Below are 15,714 nucleotides of genomic sequence, written 5' to 3' on the forward strand. Positions count from 1 at the left end.
GAAGGGAAAGGGGGTACATGATGGAAACCTTTATATGTGCTACAGGAGGAAGAAGGGAAACAAGGACATGATGGAAACCTATATATATGTCACAGGAGGAAGAAGGGAAAGGAGGGGACATGATGGAAACCTTTATATATGTTACAGGAGGAAGAAGGGAAAGGGAGGACATGATGGAAACCTTTATATATGTTACAGGAGGAAGAAGGGAAAGGGGAGACATGATGGAAACCTTTATATGTGCTACAGGAGGAAGAAGGGAAAGGAGGACATGATGGAAACCTTTATATATGTTACAGGAGGAAGAAGGGAAAGGAGGGGACATGAGGGAAACCTTTATATATGTTACAGGAGGAAGAAGGGAAAGGGGGGACATGATGGAAACCTGTATATATGTTACAGGAGGAAGAAGGGAAAGGGACATGATGGAAACCTTTATATATGTTACAGGAGGAAGAAGGGAAAGGAGGGACATGATGGAAACCTTTATATATGTTACAGGAGGAAGAAGGAAAAGGAGGGACATGATGGAAACCTTTATATATGTTACAGGAGGAAGAAGGGAAAGGAGGACATGATGGAAACCTTTATATATGTTACAGGAGGAAGAAGGGAAAGGGACATGATGGAACCTTTATATATGTTACAGGAGGAAGAAGGGAAAGGGGGGGCATGATGGAAACCTTTATATATGTTACAGGAGGAAGAAGGGAAAGGATTACATGATGGAAACCTTTATATATGTTACAGGAGGAAGAAGGGAAAGGGAGGACATGATGGAAACCTTTATATATGTTACAGGAGGAAGAAGGGAAAGGAGGGACATGATGGAAACCTTTATATATGTTACAGGAGGAAGAAGGGAAAGGAAGGACATGATGGAAACCTTTATATATGTTACAGGAGGAAGAAGGGAAAGGGAAGACATGATGGAAACCTTTATATATGTTACAGGAGGAAGAAGGGAAAGGAGGGACATGATGGAAACCTTTATATATGTTACAGGAGGAAGAAGGGAAAGGGGGGGCATGATGGAAACCTTTATATATGTTACAGGAGGAAGAAGGGAAAGGAGGACATGATGGAAACCTTTATATATGTTACAGGAGGAAGAAGGGAAAGGAGGGACATGATGGAAACCTTTATATATGTTACAGGAGGAAGAAGGGAAAGGAGGGACATGATGGAAACCTTTATATATGTTACAGGAGGAAGAAGGGAAAGGGGGGACATGATGGAAACCTTATATATGTTACAGGAGGAAGAAGGGAAAGGAGGGACATGATGGAAACCTTTATATATGTTACAGGAGGAAGAAGGGAAAGGGGGGACATGATGGAAACCTTTATATATGTTACAGGAGGAAGAAGGGAAAGGGACATGATGGAAACCTTTATATATGTTACAGGAGGAAGAAGGGAAAGGGACATGATGGAAACCTTTATATATGTTACAGGAGGAAGAAGGGAAAGGGACATGATGGAAACCTTTATATATGTTACAGGAGGAAGAAGGGAAAGGGGGGGCATGATGGAAACCTTTATATATGTTACAGGAGGGAGAAAACAAATAAAAAACTGAACACAAGTACAAGGGGCCATCTGAGGTTTTTTTGTGGAAAAATCAGGGGGAACGTATTACTGTACTGAAAAAGTAGTAGATGCTTGGAGGAGACTTTCAGCAGATATGGTAGGTAAGTGAATATAAACCGGCCTGGGATAAACATATAACTGTTGATAGATAATAGTAAAGGCCGTGATATAAGGGCAGAGTAGATGGACCAGGGGCCGTTATCTGCTGACCTTCTCCCATGTCTCTCAGCTGTCGGAGTGCCTCTTTAGCCGTATCTCCTGGATTTTATGGCTGTACTGTACAGTTAGCGGCAGCTGCGGCAGCTCCGTGCAGTACAGGATGGAGTCACTGCGCTGAAGCATATAAGTGTAGTGTAGATTATATATAAATTATACCCTGTTATAGACAATCTCCTCCCTGGTGGGAGAACAGACACTTATAGGAGGGATTATTATACTGAGCGAATACCCGGAGATAATACAGGGAATTAGGCTATAGCACAATAGGTCTGGGCTCAGGTGAGACGCTCTGCAGGGAGGACATTACAACTTCATCCAGTGCACAGGAGCCATACAACAAATAACCCAAACCTGTTCTATAGAATGTCTGAGAATATGGCTGTGTTCACATTCATTGCAGATTCCCTGCAGCACTGTGTATAATGATGAACACCATGACAGTGCCCGGCCCGGACAGATCACATCAGGTGAGGCTTTAATTGAACAATGGAACAATGCAAGTGTGAACACAGCCTTAAAGGGGTACTTTGGCAATTTTTTTTTCCCTTTCAAATTACGTTATTAGAAAGTTATATAGATTTGTAATTTAGTTCCAGCCTTCCAGTACTTATCAGCTGTTGTATGTCCTGCAGGAAGTGGTGTATTATTTCCAGTCTGACACAGTGCTCTCTGCTGCCACCTCTGTCCATGTCAGGAAGTGTCCAGAGCAGGAGAGGTTTTCTATGGGGATTTGCTGCTGCTCTGGACAGTTCCTGACATGGACAGAGGTGGCAGCAGAGAGCACTGTGTCAGACTGGAGAGAATACACCACTTCCTGCAGGACATACAGCAGATGATAAGTGCTATAAGATTTTAATAGAAGTAAATTACAAATCTCTGGCACTTTCTGACATTAGTTGATTTGAATTAAAAAAAAATTTGGGTGAACAATCCCTTTAATAAATTTCCAGGAGGAACAACACAAAGCAATGAGGGAAGTTCTAAGCTTTGTTATATCCTAAGAGCAGAGACCCGTCAGGCCCTTTATTATTCCGCTCAGTTACACTCTAGGGGGCGCTATTATCTCTGCGGTTACAGTAGTGAATATGGCGATACACGTTGTGCGGATTTATTGGCTCCTCGCTGTCCTCTCCGCCCTTCCTTTATAGATGATAATGTGAAGGCCAATGGCACAAAGACACAGGTTTCCTGTCTGCGAGAAGCCGAGGATGTGAGATAACGTCTATCAGCCCCCTCCCCCTTCCCCCGGGACCCCTCAGTGATCTCATTGTATATACTGTATACTGTTCTACAGGGATAGGTATGATGGCACAAACCCTGGTAGATAAAAGGGACATTCAGCTGATCACACACTGTCCTGCAGGGGCCCCCAATGATCAGCTACTGCCCCCCCCCCTGCTGTCCCCAATAAACATAATGTTTGGTCCCTTGCTGCACAGAGGATGTCAGGAGAGGAGGGTGCTAATCTTTTAGGAGATGGTCCCCCTCTCCCCCCCCCCTTATAGATGGTCCCCCTCTCCCCCTCCCTTATAGATGGTCCCCCTCTTCCCCCCTTATAGATGGTCCCCTCTCCCTTATAGATGGTCCCCCTCTCCCCCCTCCCTTATAGATGGTCCCCCCCTTATAGATGGTCCCCCTCTCCCCCCTCCCTTATAGATGGTCCCCCCCTTATAGATGGTCCCCCTCTTCCCCCCCCTTATAGATGGTCCCCCTCTCCCCCCCCTTATATATGGTCCCCCCTCCCTTATAGATGGTCCCCCTCTTTCCCCCCTCCCTTATAGATGGTCCCCCTCTACCCCCCCTTATAGATGGTCCCCCTCTCCCCCCCCTTATATATGGTCCCCCCTCCCTTATAGATGGTCCCCCTCTTCCCCCCCCCTTATTGATGGTCCCCTTCTTTCCTCCCTCCCTTATAGATGGTCCCCCTCTTCCCCCCCCCCCTTATAGATGGTCCCCCTCTTCCCCCCCCCCCCTTATAGATGGTCCCCCTCTTTCCCCCCCTTTCCCCCCTCCCTTATAGATGGTCCCCCTCTTTCCCCCCCCCTTATAGATGGTCCCCCTCTCCCCCCCCCCCTCCCTTATAGATGGTCCCCCTCTTTCCCCCCTCCCTTATAGATGGTCCCCCTCTCCCCCCCTCCCTTATAGATGGTCCCCCTCTCCCCCCCCCTTATAGATAGTCCCCCTCTCCCCCCCCTTATAGATGGTCCCCCTCTCCCCCCCCTTATAGATGGTCCCCCTCTCCCCCCTCCCTTATAGATGGTCCCCCTCTCCCCCCCCCCTTATAGATGGTCCCCCTCTCCCCCCCCTTATAGATGGTCCCCCTCTCCCCCCCCCTTATAGATGGTCCCCCTCTCCCCCCCTTATAGATGGTCCCCCTCTTTCCCCCCTCCCTTATAGATGGTCCCCCTCTTTCCCCCCTCCCTTATAGATGGTCCCCCTCTTTCCCCCCTCCCTTATAGATGGTCCCCCTCTCCCATCTCCCTTATATATGCCCCCCCCCCCCCCTGCACAGCAGATAAAACAAGAACAAAAAACAGCACACAACTCACCTGCCATCCGTTCCCCCATCGAGCCTCTCTGGTCTGGTCCCGGCTGATGTGCGGCTGCCCTGGGTGTCCCGTCCTGTCCCCGGCAGCTCCCTGTGCGCCTGTGGCTGTGACTTCCAGCGCACGGGGAGCTCTCTGATGCGCGCGCTGCCGGGGACAGGACGGGACACCTCCGGCAGTCGCACATCAGACGGGGGACTAAGGCTGCATTCCTGACGGATCACGGACGTGGAATGCCGGTGCTGGAGACCCCCGCGCCCGGACAGCATCTGTAATTAGATGCTGGGAGCGGGGGAGACTGTATTCATAAGCGTCGCGCTGTAGTAACAGCACCGCACGGCTGATTCATTACAGCGCGGCGCTTATGAATACAGTCTCCCCCGCTCACAGCATCTCATTACTGATGCTGTCCGGGCGCGGGGGTCTGCGGAACATGGTACAATCAGTGGCGGATTATAATGTGGGCGGCCGCCCGAACCGCCCATATTATAATCTGCCACTGAATGCCGCCCCCATGATGACAGCTGGTGGCGCCGCCTAAAGCAGACGACTCAGGTCGCCTCATCATTGCGGCGCCACTGGGTGTGATCTAGCTGTGGCCTGGGTGCTGCACACTGGTGTTGAGGCTGCTGGGGGGCTTTTGCTGTTTGGAGGCTACTTGTCATAGTGGCCAAGACTGGCAATTCCCACCCCCAGACACACGGGCGCTGGACCTTGGGTAGAACGGGTGTAAGGTGCAGGGTGCGGCCCAGGAGATGACAGAGTCCACCACTTAAACAGGAGTTGAACTTTACTTAAAACACCTTCAATACAATATACAGTATATACTATAAACTGCTCACAGGTGCTAGTGCAAAACACAGTGTAACACTTGAGGTAGACTACAGGAAGACGTAAAAGTAGAGAAAGACTTGTGTGGTGTCCCACCACGGGTGTTGCTATTGGTTACACCCTTCGCAAAAGCCTGTACTTACTGTAAGTGGTGATGTAGTAGTCATAAAGTTTCGCCACTAGATGTCGCTATTGTTGGTATGTGTACTCAGTTGCTGCACAGCTGAAGTATGGAAAGGGTTATTGTTTGCCTATATGTCACGTGGATCTGTGAACCAATGAGAGTGTCTCCTTCTTGTGTCTGTGTTTTTTACTTCTTCTTTATGCACTCTTCACCCACTCACAGCGCACCTTACAGGGAGCAGTAGATAGAACATCACTTGGGTAGAGGAAGTGTAGAGGTCTTGGTCTTTGTATTGGACTTTGTAGGGGTAGGACACAAGCTAGAATGCTCCCTAGCGGTTCCTATGGGCCCTGGCCCTCTGACAGGTCCCCAGCTTTAGTATGGTCTTTGGTCACTAGACTCTGGAGAGCCAAAACGCACCTGACAGTTTCTCTCCAAGTAACCTTACTAAGCACTATGCAGTGTTAGACCCTTTACAGGAGAGGAAAAGTCAGAGATCATCTCAACCCATGCCGTGGACTAGGAGAGTCACAGTGCAGGACAGTATCCACAAAGGCAGAAAGCTGGGAACTGATCCGAGTAGGGCAAAGTTGCTAGAAGGCTATGAACTCTATCTCGCAGCACAGTTTTTAGCAGGAAACCCTCAGCATTCCGCTCATCCCAGGCAACAGGGTCTGGGGCTTGTGTAACCCTCTAGGACGGGTCCCCCGACATTGGTAGGGCAATAGGTGGTTCATTCCGACAAGAGTCGTTGCATGGGCACAAGTGTTCTCTCAAGTATTCTTCTATCTCTACCTCATCCTCCAACATCTGGCTGTATCTCGGCCAACCACCACAGAAGTGGCATCACACTCCACCATCTAGCAAGTGACCAGCCACTCCTCCGAATAACACGACCGGGGGTACACCACATATACAGCAACTGATAAGTGCTATAAGATTTTAACAGAAGTAAATTACAAATCTCTGGCACTTTCTGGCATCAGTTGATTTGGATAAAAAATTTTTTGGGGAACAGAACAAAGCAATGAGGAAAGTTCTAAGCATTGTTATATCCTAGGAGCAGAGACACGTCAGGCCCTTTAATATTCCGCTCATTTACACTGTAGGGGGCGCTATTAAATGTCCTATCAAGTATAAAGTATTCTGTCAATGTAAAGCTGTATGTTCTGCTGCACACAAGTACCTTCAGAGTAAACAAGATTTTAAGATAGAGAGACTCTGTGATTCTTCGTCCCCCACCAACACAGTATACACACACTCCTTGGGACACTTCCCCTTTCTCTGGGTGGTGGTGCCAATAGTCCGGGAGGGTCACTCCTCCACTTCGGCCCACCGTGATAACAACCCAAGGCAGGTAGCAGCCCGGCAGGTCACTGACCACAGTGGAACAAGGTGTAACCGGCCCTCTCAAATAACAGCAGGTGTGCCACCATACCTGTGTGCCCAACCGACACTGGCGTCACTACATAACTCTAGGGTCCGGCTAGATCACACTCTACCACCTAGCAAGTGACCGGCCATACCACCTCGATACCAACACAGGGGTGTCTCACACTTGGTGTAGCGAGGGTAGTGTAGGGGTCCTTGTCCAAGTAGTGCCGTACTCTGCTGGGATTGTAGTGTAGGTACATGAAAGAAAAACTTCTCATACTCACATATATAAAGACTTTACATATATGACTGCCTTCTGCCCCACCAGCTCGGAGACTGCCAGGTGGGGTAGTATGAGACTTAGGTCTCTGTCTATAGGTAGAGCTCCCTCTGAAGTTTTCCCTAAGTGGACGAGCGTTGTCAGTAAGATACGTAGGCACTTAGCATCTTTGTCTTACTGGGGATCAGTCCCTCTTCCTCTCTTCAAGGTAAAGACTGTCCTAACGTTCAGTAGACAAGGGTGTCCCAACCCACGGTTACCCCACTCTTAGGGCTTAGCACTGCATAGCTAGTAGTCTCAGTCTCTCTGAAGGGAAACAGGTTCTCTCTGACTGGAACAGAACTAACTGCACTCCAACTAGGTTAGAGCCTAGACTGAACAGGAAACCCCTATCCTATATAGGGTCATGTGGCAGGAAGCCAGAAGAATAGAGAAGGTGTGGAGTGTAGAGTGTCTGCACCTGTGATGAGACAACATAACAGAATCACTAAACCTTGACACTGCAGCTGTTCACAGGGGAGAGTGAGACACCTAGTGGCCGGAAAGGAAAATCACAGCTGCCAGCTCTTGGTGTGGCACCTGACAGAGATACTTTCTAAAAAAGCTTGATGGCCCCTTTACTGGGACAATATAATCTGTAGGGCCCCAATGATCAGCTGTGATCTGTATGGGCCCCCAATGATCAGCTGTGATCTGTATGGGCCCCCAATGATCAGCTGTGATCTGTATGGGCCCCTAATGATCAGCTGTGAACAGTGCTCTGGATCAGCAGTGTTGGCTGTTGGTCCAGGCCAGTAGAGTTTGTGGTTTATGCAGGTCTGTGCGGATTATAGCCCATGCTCTGTCAGTATTTGGTTTTCAGTGGTTCTAGTCCCTGTTTCTTGTTCCTGACATATTCCTTGCTTCCTTGCGTGCAGTTTTGCTCAGTTCGTCTTGTTTCAGCTATGTTCATACAATTGTAGTTTGGCCTTAAAATGATGACCGTCCAAAAATACATCTAAAAACAAACCTTAGTGTGAACATAGCCTTAGTGTGCCACATCTTGCTCAGCTTCGTTGCTATTGGTCCTGTATACAGATGAGGGAATCAGTTTTGCTCTCATTCAAATCCCTATTTTTATTGGGTTCTTTTTGCCTGAATCCTGCAATGTACAGGAGCAGAACTCACAGAAACACCTCTGCATCCATATCAGTGATGGTCAGTCTCCTTTCTGACTCCCTCTACTATATTTACAGTATACCTCTTCAGTCTATGGTGTAATACCAGTGATATGCGAGTTACTGGTTCCCTCTAGTGGTGAAAGGATAGAATGCAATCTATCTTGTTTATTCTCCATTCTGTCTGTATATTACGTCTTATAGGAATAAAAGCAATAAATCTATGTCAAAATGATTATAAAATACTTGATGTGATGAAAGTTGTGAAACCTAGCGCCATCACTAATCTGTCCCATCAGGGATGTGGTTGCAGCTGGTAAACTTATCTGGACCCTACAGACTTTTAAAAAGTAAAGAAATCAGGGTAAGAAGGTAACAGTGAGCTATACTAGTGTGTACATTGTGATTGGATGAGGAAGAGACAAAAAAAAAAAACATATGTCAGAGAAGAATATTACGGTGGGAAACAAAGGGTTAAAGGGGTTGTTCACCCAATCCCCCCATAAAAATTCTTTCGAATCAGCTGATCCCAGCAAGTGCCAGTGATTGGAAATTTACTTCTATTAAAAAAATCTCAAGTCTTCCAGTACTTATCAGCTGCTGTATGTCCTGCAGAAAGTGGTGTATTCTTTCCAGTCTGACACAGTGCTCTCTGCTGCCACCTCTGTCCATGTCAGGAACTGTCCAGAGCAGCAGCAAATCCCCATAGAAAACCTCTCCTGCTCCGGACAGTTCCTGACATGGACAGAGGTGGCAGCAGAGAGCACTGTGTCAGACTGGAGAGAATACACCACTTCCTTCAGGACCTACAGCAGCTGATAAGTACTAGGAGGCTAGATTTTTTTAATAGAAATATTAAAAGTACTTCCAGGAGGAACAACACAAAGCAACAAGGAAATTTCTAAGCATTGTGATATGCTGGGAGCACAGACATGTCAGGCCCTTTGATATTTCTCTCATTTACACTGTAGGGGGCGCTATTATTGCTGTGATTGCAATAGTGAATATGGAGATACACATTGTGCGGAAGTAAAGTATTAATCGCAGACGTTGTTGCAAAGTTGCAACACGGCTGTAATTAATAATGTTCTTTACTGACATTGTGCTGCAGGCTAAGGGAATCCTGGATGGAGTGTATACACATAGTACATATACACATACACATAGTATATGCTCCGGCCGGGATTGCTAGCAGCGACGCAAAAACTGACATGTCAGATTTCTTTGGCCGCTATTCACTGAATAGCGGCCGCAGAGAACCTGTCAGTTCACACAATGGAGGGTGCGGCTCTGGCAGTACCGGCTGTTCTGTCACCCAGCCGGATCACAGAACGGTCGGTATCTTACGCCATGTGAACATGGCCTAAGGCTGTATATTTGTGATGGGTTTCTCCCTGCCATTTCTTATAAGCTGGAGGCAGCGAGAACTCTTGCAAACATCTGATTTAGGGGAGGCATGTCAGGGGTTAAAGGGGTTTTCTGGTTTTACCTAAGTCAGTAAAGGGGTTATCCAGCATTTAAAAAAACTTGGCCACTTTCTCCCAGAGACAGCACCGCTCTTGTCTCTAGGTCAGGTGCAGTTTGCAACTTATCTCCATTTACTTCAGTGGAAATGAATTTAAAAACTTGCACCCAAACTGTAGACAAGAGAGAAAGTGGCCATGTTGTGCTGGATAACCTAAGCTCTATTCTTTCAACAGACTAGACTAATACATTGTAACAAATCTTCGGAGAGATATGTGCAGCTAGTAAAACATTTGGCACTGTGCACACTCTATACTATTATATACACTCACCGGCCACTTTATTAGGTACACCATGCTAGTAACGGGTTGGACCCCCTTTTGCCTTCAGAACTGCCTCAATTCTTGGTGGCATAGATACAACAAGGTGCTGGAAGCTTCCTCGGAGATTTTGGTCCATAGTGACATGATGGCATCACACAGTTGCCGCAGATTTGTCGGCTGCACATCCATGATGCCAATCTCCCGTTCCACCACATCCCAAAGATGCTCTATTGGATTGAGATCTGGTGACTGTGGGGGCCATTGGAGTACAGTGACCTCATTGTCATGTTCAAGAAACCAGTCTGAGATGATTCTAGCTTTATGACATGGAGCATTATCCTGCTGAAAGTAGCCATCAGATGTTGGGTCCATTGTGGTCATAAAGGGATGGACATGGTCAGCAACAATACTCAGGTAGGCTGTGGCGTTGCAACCATGCTCAATTGGTACCAAGGGGCCCAAAGAGTGCCAAGAAAATATTCCCCACACCATGACACCACCACCACCAGCCTGAACCGTTGATACAAGGCAGGATGGATCCATGCTTTCATGTTGTTGACGCCAAATTCTGACCCTACCATCCGAATGTCGCAGCAGAAATCGAGACTCATCAGACCAGGCAACGTTTTTCCAATCTTCTACTGTCCAATTTCGATGAGCTTGTGCAAATTGTAGCCTCAGTTTCCTGTTCTTAGCTGAGCGGAGTGGCACCCGGTGTGGTCTTCTGCTGCTGTAGCCCATACTGTGTACTGTGCGTTCAGAGATGCTCTTCTGCCTACCTTGGCTGTAACGGTTGGCTATTTGAGTCACTGTTGCCTTTCTATCAGCTGGAACCAGTCTGCCCATTCTCCTCTGACCTCTGGCATCAACAAGGCATTTCCGCCCACAGAACTGCCGCTCACTGGATGTTTTTTCTTTTTCGGACCATTCTCTGTAAACCCTAGAGATGGTTGTGCGTGAAGATCCCAGTAGATCAGCAGTTTCTGAAATACTCAGACCAGCCCTTCAGGCACCAACAACCATGGCACCAAATCACCTTTCTTCCCCATACTGATGCTCGGTTTGAACTGCAGGAGATTGTCTTGACCATGTCTACATGCCTAAATGCACTGAGTTGCCGCCATGTGATTGGCTGATTAGAAATTAAGTGGTAACGTGCAGTTGGACAGGTGTACCTAATAAAGTGGCCGGTGAGTGTAGTGTTGTAGATTAGAGATCATCATTCTTACACGCCAAGAGGTTTTGAAATTGAAAATTCCCTTTAAAACCCCCTGACAAAAGCGTCTCTTGTATTTAGAAGCATAATACATAAGTAATGTGTAGGTGTCACTCGCTGGCACAGGTCTCAGGGACCTAATCCTGTATCCTGGGGACAGACCATTGTTGGCCTTTATACCTTCTAGAATTCAGAGTTTGCTGTTTTTTGGTGAGTGGAGTCCGGGTGATGGCTGAGATCACATATTGCGGTGGAGCAGAGATGGTCGTCTTCTAGTGACAGGACAAGCATGGGAACATCTTCTATTCTGGTGCGATGCCCGAACACCACGCCGTCCCTATAAGACTTCACACATTACAACAGTCCAAAGCTAAAAGCAGATACTGGAGAGTGTGCTGACCCATCAGGGTCACCCCGTACGTGTCTGTCCCAGGGGAAAATAGCGAGAAGATCAGAGCGGGATGTATCCCCTGTACAGGTCACATCAATGTTATATGAGGCTTCATCAGCTGGACTGCGGCTGGAAGAGGATAAAGGGGCACTCCGGCACTTAGAAACTCTTTATATGTTGAAGCCTCTATAGAAGAGATAATAATCATCTTATCTTTACCTCACCACAATCCCCGGTGTCCTCCTGCAGTGTCTCCAGGTCCCCACTGACCACAGCTGCCGCCACACTGCACCAATCACTGGCTGCAGCTCTGTCCTGTATCAGTCACAGACTGGCTGAGCTCACTGGGGCTGACTAGGGAGTGGCGGCAGCTGTAGTCGGCAGGGGACCCGGAGATGCTGCAGGAGGAGGAGTGCAGTGAGGTAAGGATAAGATGTGTTTTATGCGTTATATAAGGGCAGCAATACAAGAAACTTTCTGTCCATGTCAGGAACTGTCCAGAGCAGCAGCAAATCCCCATAGAAAACATCTGCTGCTCTGGACAGTTCCTGACATGGACAGAGGTGGCAGCAGAGAGCACTGTGTCAGACTGGAGAGAATACACCACTTCCTGCAGGACAAACAGTGGCTGATAAGTACTGGAAGACTGGAGATTTTTTTTTAAAAAGAAGTAATTTACAAATTTATATAACTTTCTGATTTGAAAACAATTTATTTTCTCTGGAGTACCCCTTTAAAATCCAACATAAATTCCATGGCAGAAATCTAAACAATGTCTACAAATCCAGGTAAAATGAGTGAACATGCCCTAAGGGCGAGTCTTTTTCGGTTCCACCTCATCACCCTCTGTATATGTGTGGTAGTCACCTAATAATCTTTGTTTTATAATTACTCTAGTAGATATCAGTCGATTGGGTTGGGCACAGCAGGCAGCCGCCTAGGACACAATCTAGACAGTCACTTTAAGAGCCGCCATTACTGATCTCATAGGGATTATCTTACAGCTTCCTCTTACTCGGACAGGTATATAAATCTTGTATTTTTATTGCATAGGAAATCTAAGCAAAATAGACAAATCTATGGAAAGATGAGAATATTTTCATATCAAAAAGTTCAATAAACACTTCAAATTTGCTCCGATATAGGGATGCGCACTAACGGCCCTGTGCTGATTTGTGAAACAGCAATTTTCCCTTAAAGGGAAACTCCAGGGACCCAATTAAAAATAAAATGCACACAAATTATAAAGGTGTACTCACTGATGCCACACTGATCGTTTGACACCACTTGTCTACGTTGCTCCTAGCCCAAGATTCAAACTTTTACAAATGCTCCCAGTTTTACATCATGGCACTCGGCCGGGAAACTACATATCCCAGCATGCAGTGCAACTCAGAGCCAACTACTGGGTACCCGCCGCTGTCTTGTAGTATCTGCCCACCAGTGGGAAAGAAAGAAAGAAGGAAAGGAAAAGAAAAGAAAGAGATCTTCTTTCCCCTATACTACTCAGGAGGCTGTTGTAAGGTGTTACAATTTGCCTGACAACAGCAGAGACAGATCATGTGACCTCTGTCTCAAAATGGAGGGGGAGGACAGAGGAGTGGAGACAGAGTGGAGCAGGCAGTGAGGATTTTCAGCAGCTTCAGGGTGTGAGTCAGGATGTGCCGCAGACAAACCGACCAATTCATGTACTAGAAACCTGTTACACACAAGCTTAGATTATAGGGGAGGACTGAACAAGGGTTATATCTTTCTTAACTGGAGTTTCCCTTTAATTCCCATTACAGAATGCATAACCTAATATCCTAATAAAACTCTAATGCTTTAAGGGAGTTCATACAGGTCTTTATATTAGATGTAATTGATGAAATCAGCAGCTTGGTGATCCCTCCGCGTCCTGCTCAAATGTTTCTCCATGTGTACTTGGCTCCTCGGCTTCTCCATGTGTAGTTGGCGCCTCAGTTTCTCCATGTGTAGTTGGCTCCTCGGTTTCTAAATGTGTAGTTGGCTCCTCGGTTTCTCCATGTGTAGTTGGCTCCATGGTTTTTCAATGTGTAGTTGGCTCCTCGGTTTCTCCATGCGTAGTTGACTCCATGGTTTTTCAATGTGCAATTGGCTCCATGGTTTCTCCATTTGTAGTTGGCTCCATGATTTCTCCATGTGTAGTTGGCTCCATGGTTTCTCCATGTGTAGTTGGCTCCATGGTTTCTCCATGTGTAGTTGGCTCCATGGTTTCTCCATGTGTAGTTGGTTCCATGGTTTCTCCATGTGTAGTTGGCTCCATGGTTTCTCCATGTGTAGTTGGTTCCATGGTTTCTCCATGTGTAGTTGGCTCCATGGTTTCTCCATGGGCAGTTGGCTCCTCGGTTTCTCCATGTGTAGTTGGCTCCTCGGTTTCTCCATGTGTAGTTGGCTCCTCGGTTTCTCCATGTGTAGTTGGCTCCATGGTTTTTCAATGTGTAGTTGGCTCCTCGGTTTCTCCATGCGTAGTTGACTCCATGGTTTTTCAATGTGCAATTGGCTCCATGGTTTCTCCATGTGCAGTTGGCTCCTAGGTTTCTCCATGTGTAGTTGGCTCCATGGATTCTCCATTTGTAGTTGGCTCCATGGATTCTCCATGTGTAGTTGGCTCCATGGATTCTCCATGTGTAGTTGGCTCCATGGTTTCTCCATGTGTAGTTGGCTCCATGGTTTCTCCATTTGTAGTTGGCTCTATGGTTTCTCCATGTGCAGTGGCTCCTCGGTTTCTCCATGTGTAGTTGGCTCCATGGTTTCTCCATGTGCAGTTGGCTCCATGGATTCTCCATTTGTAGTTGGCTCCATGGATTCTCCATGTGTAGTTGGCTCCATGGATTCTCCATGTGCAGTTGGCTCCATGGTTTCTCCCTGTGTAGTTGGCTCCATAGTTTCTCTATGTGTAGTTGGCTCCATGGTTTCTCCATGTGTAGTTGGCTCCATGGTTTCTCCATGTGTAGTTGGCTCCATGGTTTCTCCATGTGCAGTTGGCGCCTCGGTTTCTCCATGTGTAGTTGGCTCCTCGGTTTCTCAATGGGCAGTTGGCTCCTCGGGTTCTCCATGTGTAGTTGGCTCCTCGGTTTCTCCATGTGTAGTTGGCTCCATGGTTTCTCCATGTGTAGTTGGCTCCATGGTTTCTCCATGGGCAGTTGGCTCCTCGGTTTCTCCATGGGTAGTTGGCTCCTCGGTTTTTCAATGGGCAGTTGGCTCCTCGGGTTCTCCATGTGTAGTTGGCTCCTTGGTTTCTCCATGTGAAGTTGGCTCCATGGTTTCTCCATGTGTAGTTGGCTCCTCGGTTTCTCCATGTGTAGTTGGCTCCATGGTTTCTCCATGTGTAGTTGGCTCCTCGGTTTCTCCATGTGCAGTTGGCTCCTCGGTTTCTCCATGTGCAGTTGGCTCCTCGGTTTCTCCATGTGCAGTTGGCTCCTCAGTTTCTCCATGCGTGGTTGGGTCTATGGTTTCTCCTTCTGTAGTTGGCTCCATGTTTTCTCCAGGTGTAGTTGTCTCCATGGTTTCTTCACGTGTAGTTGGCTCCTCGATTTCTCCATGTGTAGTTGGCTCCTCGGTTTCTCCATGTGTAGTTGGCTCCTCGGTTTCTCCATGTGTAGTTGGCTCCTCAGTTTCTCCATGTGTAGTTGGCTCCTCAGTTTCTCTATGCGTAGTTGGGTCGATGGTTTCTCCATGTGTGGTTGGCTCCTCGGGTTCTCCATGTGTAGTTGGCTCCTCGGGTTCTCCATGTGTAGTTGGCTCCTTGGTTTCTCCATGTGCAGTTGACTCCATGGTTTCTTCACGTGTAGTTGGCTCCTCAGTTTCTCTATGCGTAGTTAGGTCGATGGTTTCTCCTTCTGTAGTTGGCTTCATGTTTTCTTTACGTGTAGTTGGCTCCATGGTTTCTCCATATGTAGTTGGCTTCTCATACATTAACTGGATTATTTTTTATTAGTGAACTTTCAGCGATTTTTCTCTGGAATTTGAGTACTGGCAAAAGAAAGAGTGGTGTCTGATACGGGATAGGACGGGGATTAGACTGAAGCTATTGTTCTGCCAAGTTCACACAGACAACAATTCCCACTAGTGATGAGACTGTGACGGGCTCAGAGATGTCTCTGCTGGAGATGCAGACTCTCCTATTAGTTACATTATTGAGGCTCAACAAAATCTAATAGAAATTCACTGAATGTA

At 47.2% G+C, this 15,714-nt stretch overlaps 1 protein-coding gene across 1 annotated transcript; it reads right to left on the bottom strand.

Annotated features, from left to right (window-relative positions):
* Positions 1 to 14,724: 14,724 nt before the first annotated feature.
* LOC138789380 (uncharacterized) lies at positions 14,725 to 15,420 on the bottom strand. The gene has a single exon (XM_069967991.1). The coding sequence runs from the start codon at positions 15,418 to 15,420 to the stop codon at positions 14,725 to 14,727; it is 696 nt and encodes a 231-aa protein (XP_069824092.1).
* Between the last annotated feature and the right edge of the window lie 294 nt (positions 15,421 to 15,714).

This window comes from Dendropsophus ebraccatus, chromosome 4 (genome assembly GCF_027789765.1).
Source record: "Dendropsophus ebraccatus isolate aDenEbr1 chromosome 4, aDenEbr1.pat, whole genome shotgun sequence".
In the NCBI taxonomy this organism is placed as follows: Eukaryota; Metazoa; Chordata; class Amphibia; order Anura; family Hylidae; genus Dendropsophus; species Dendropsophus ebraccatus.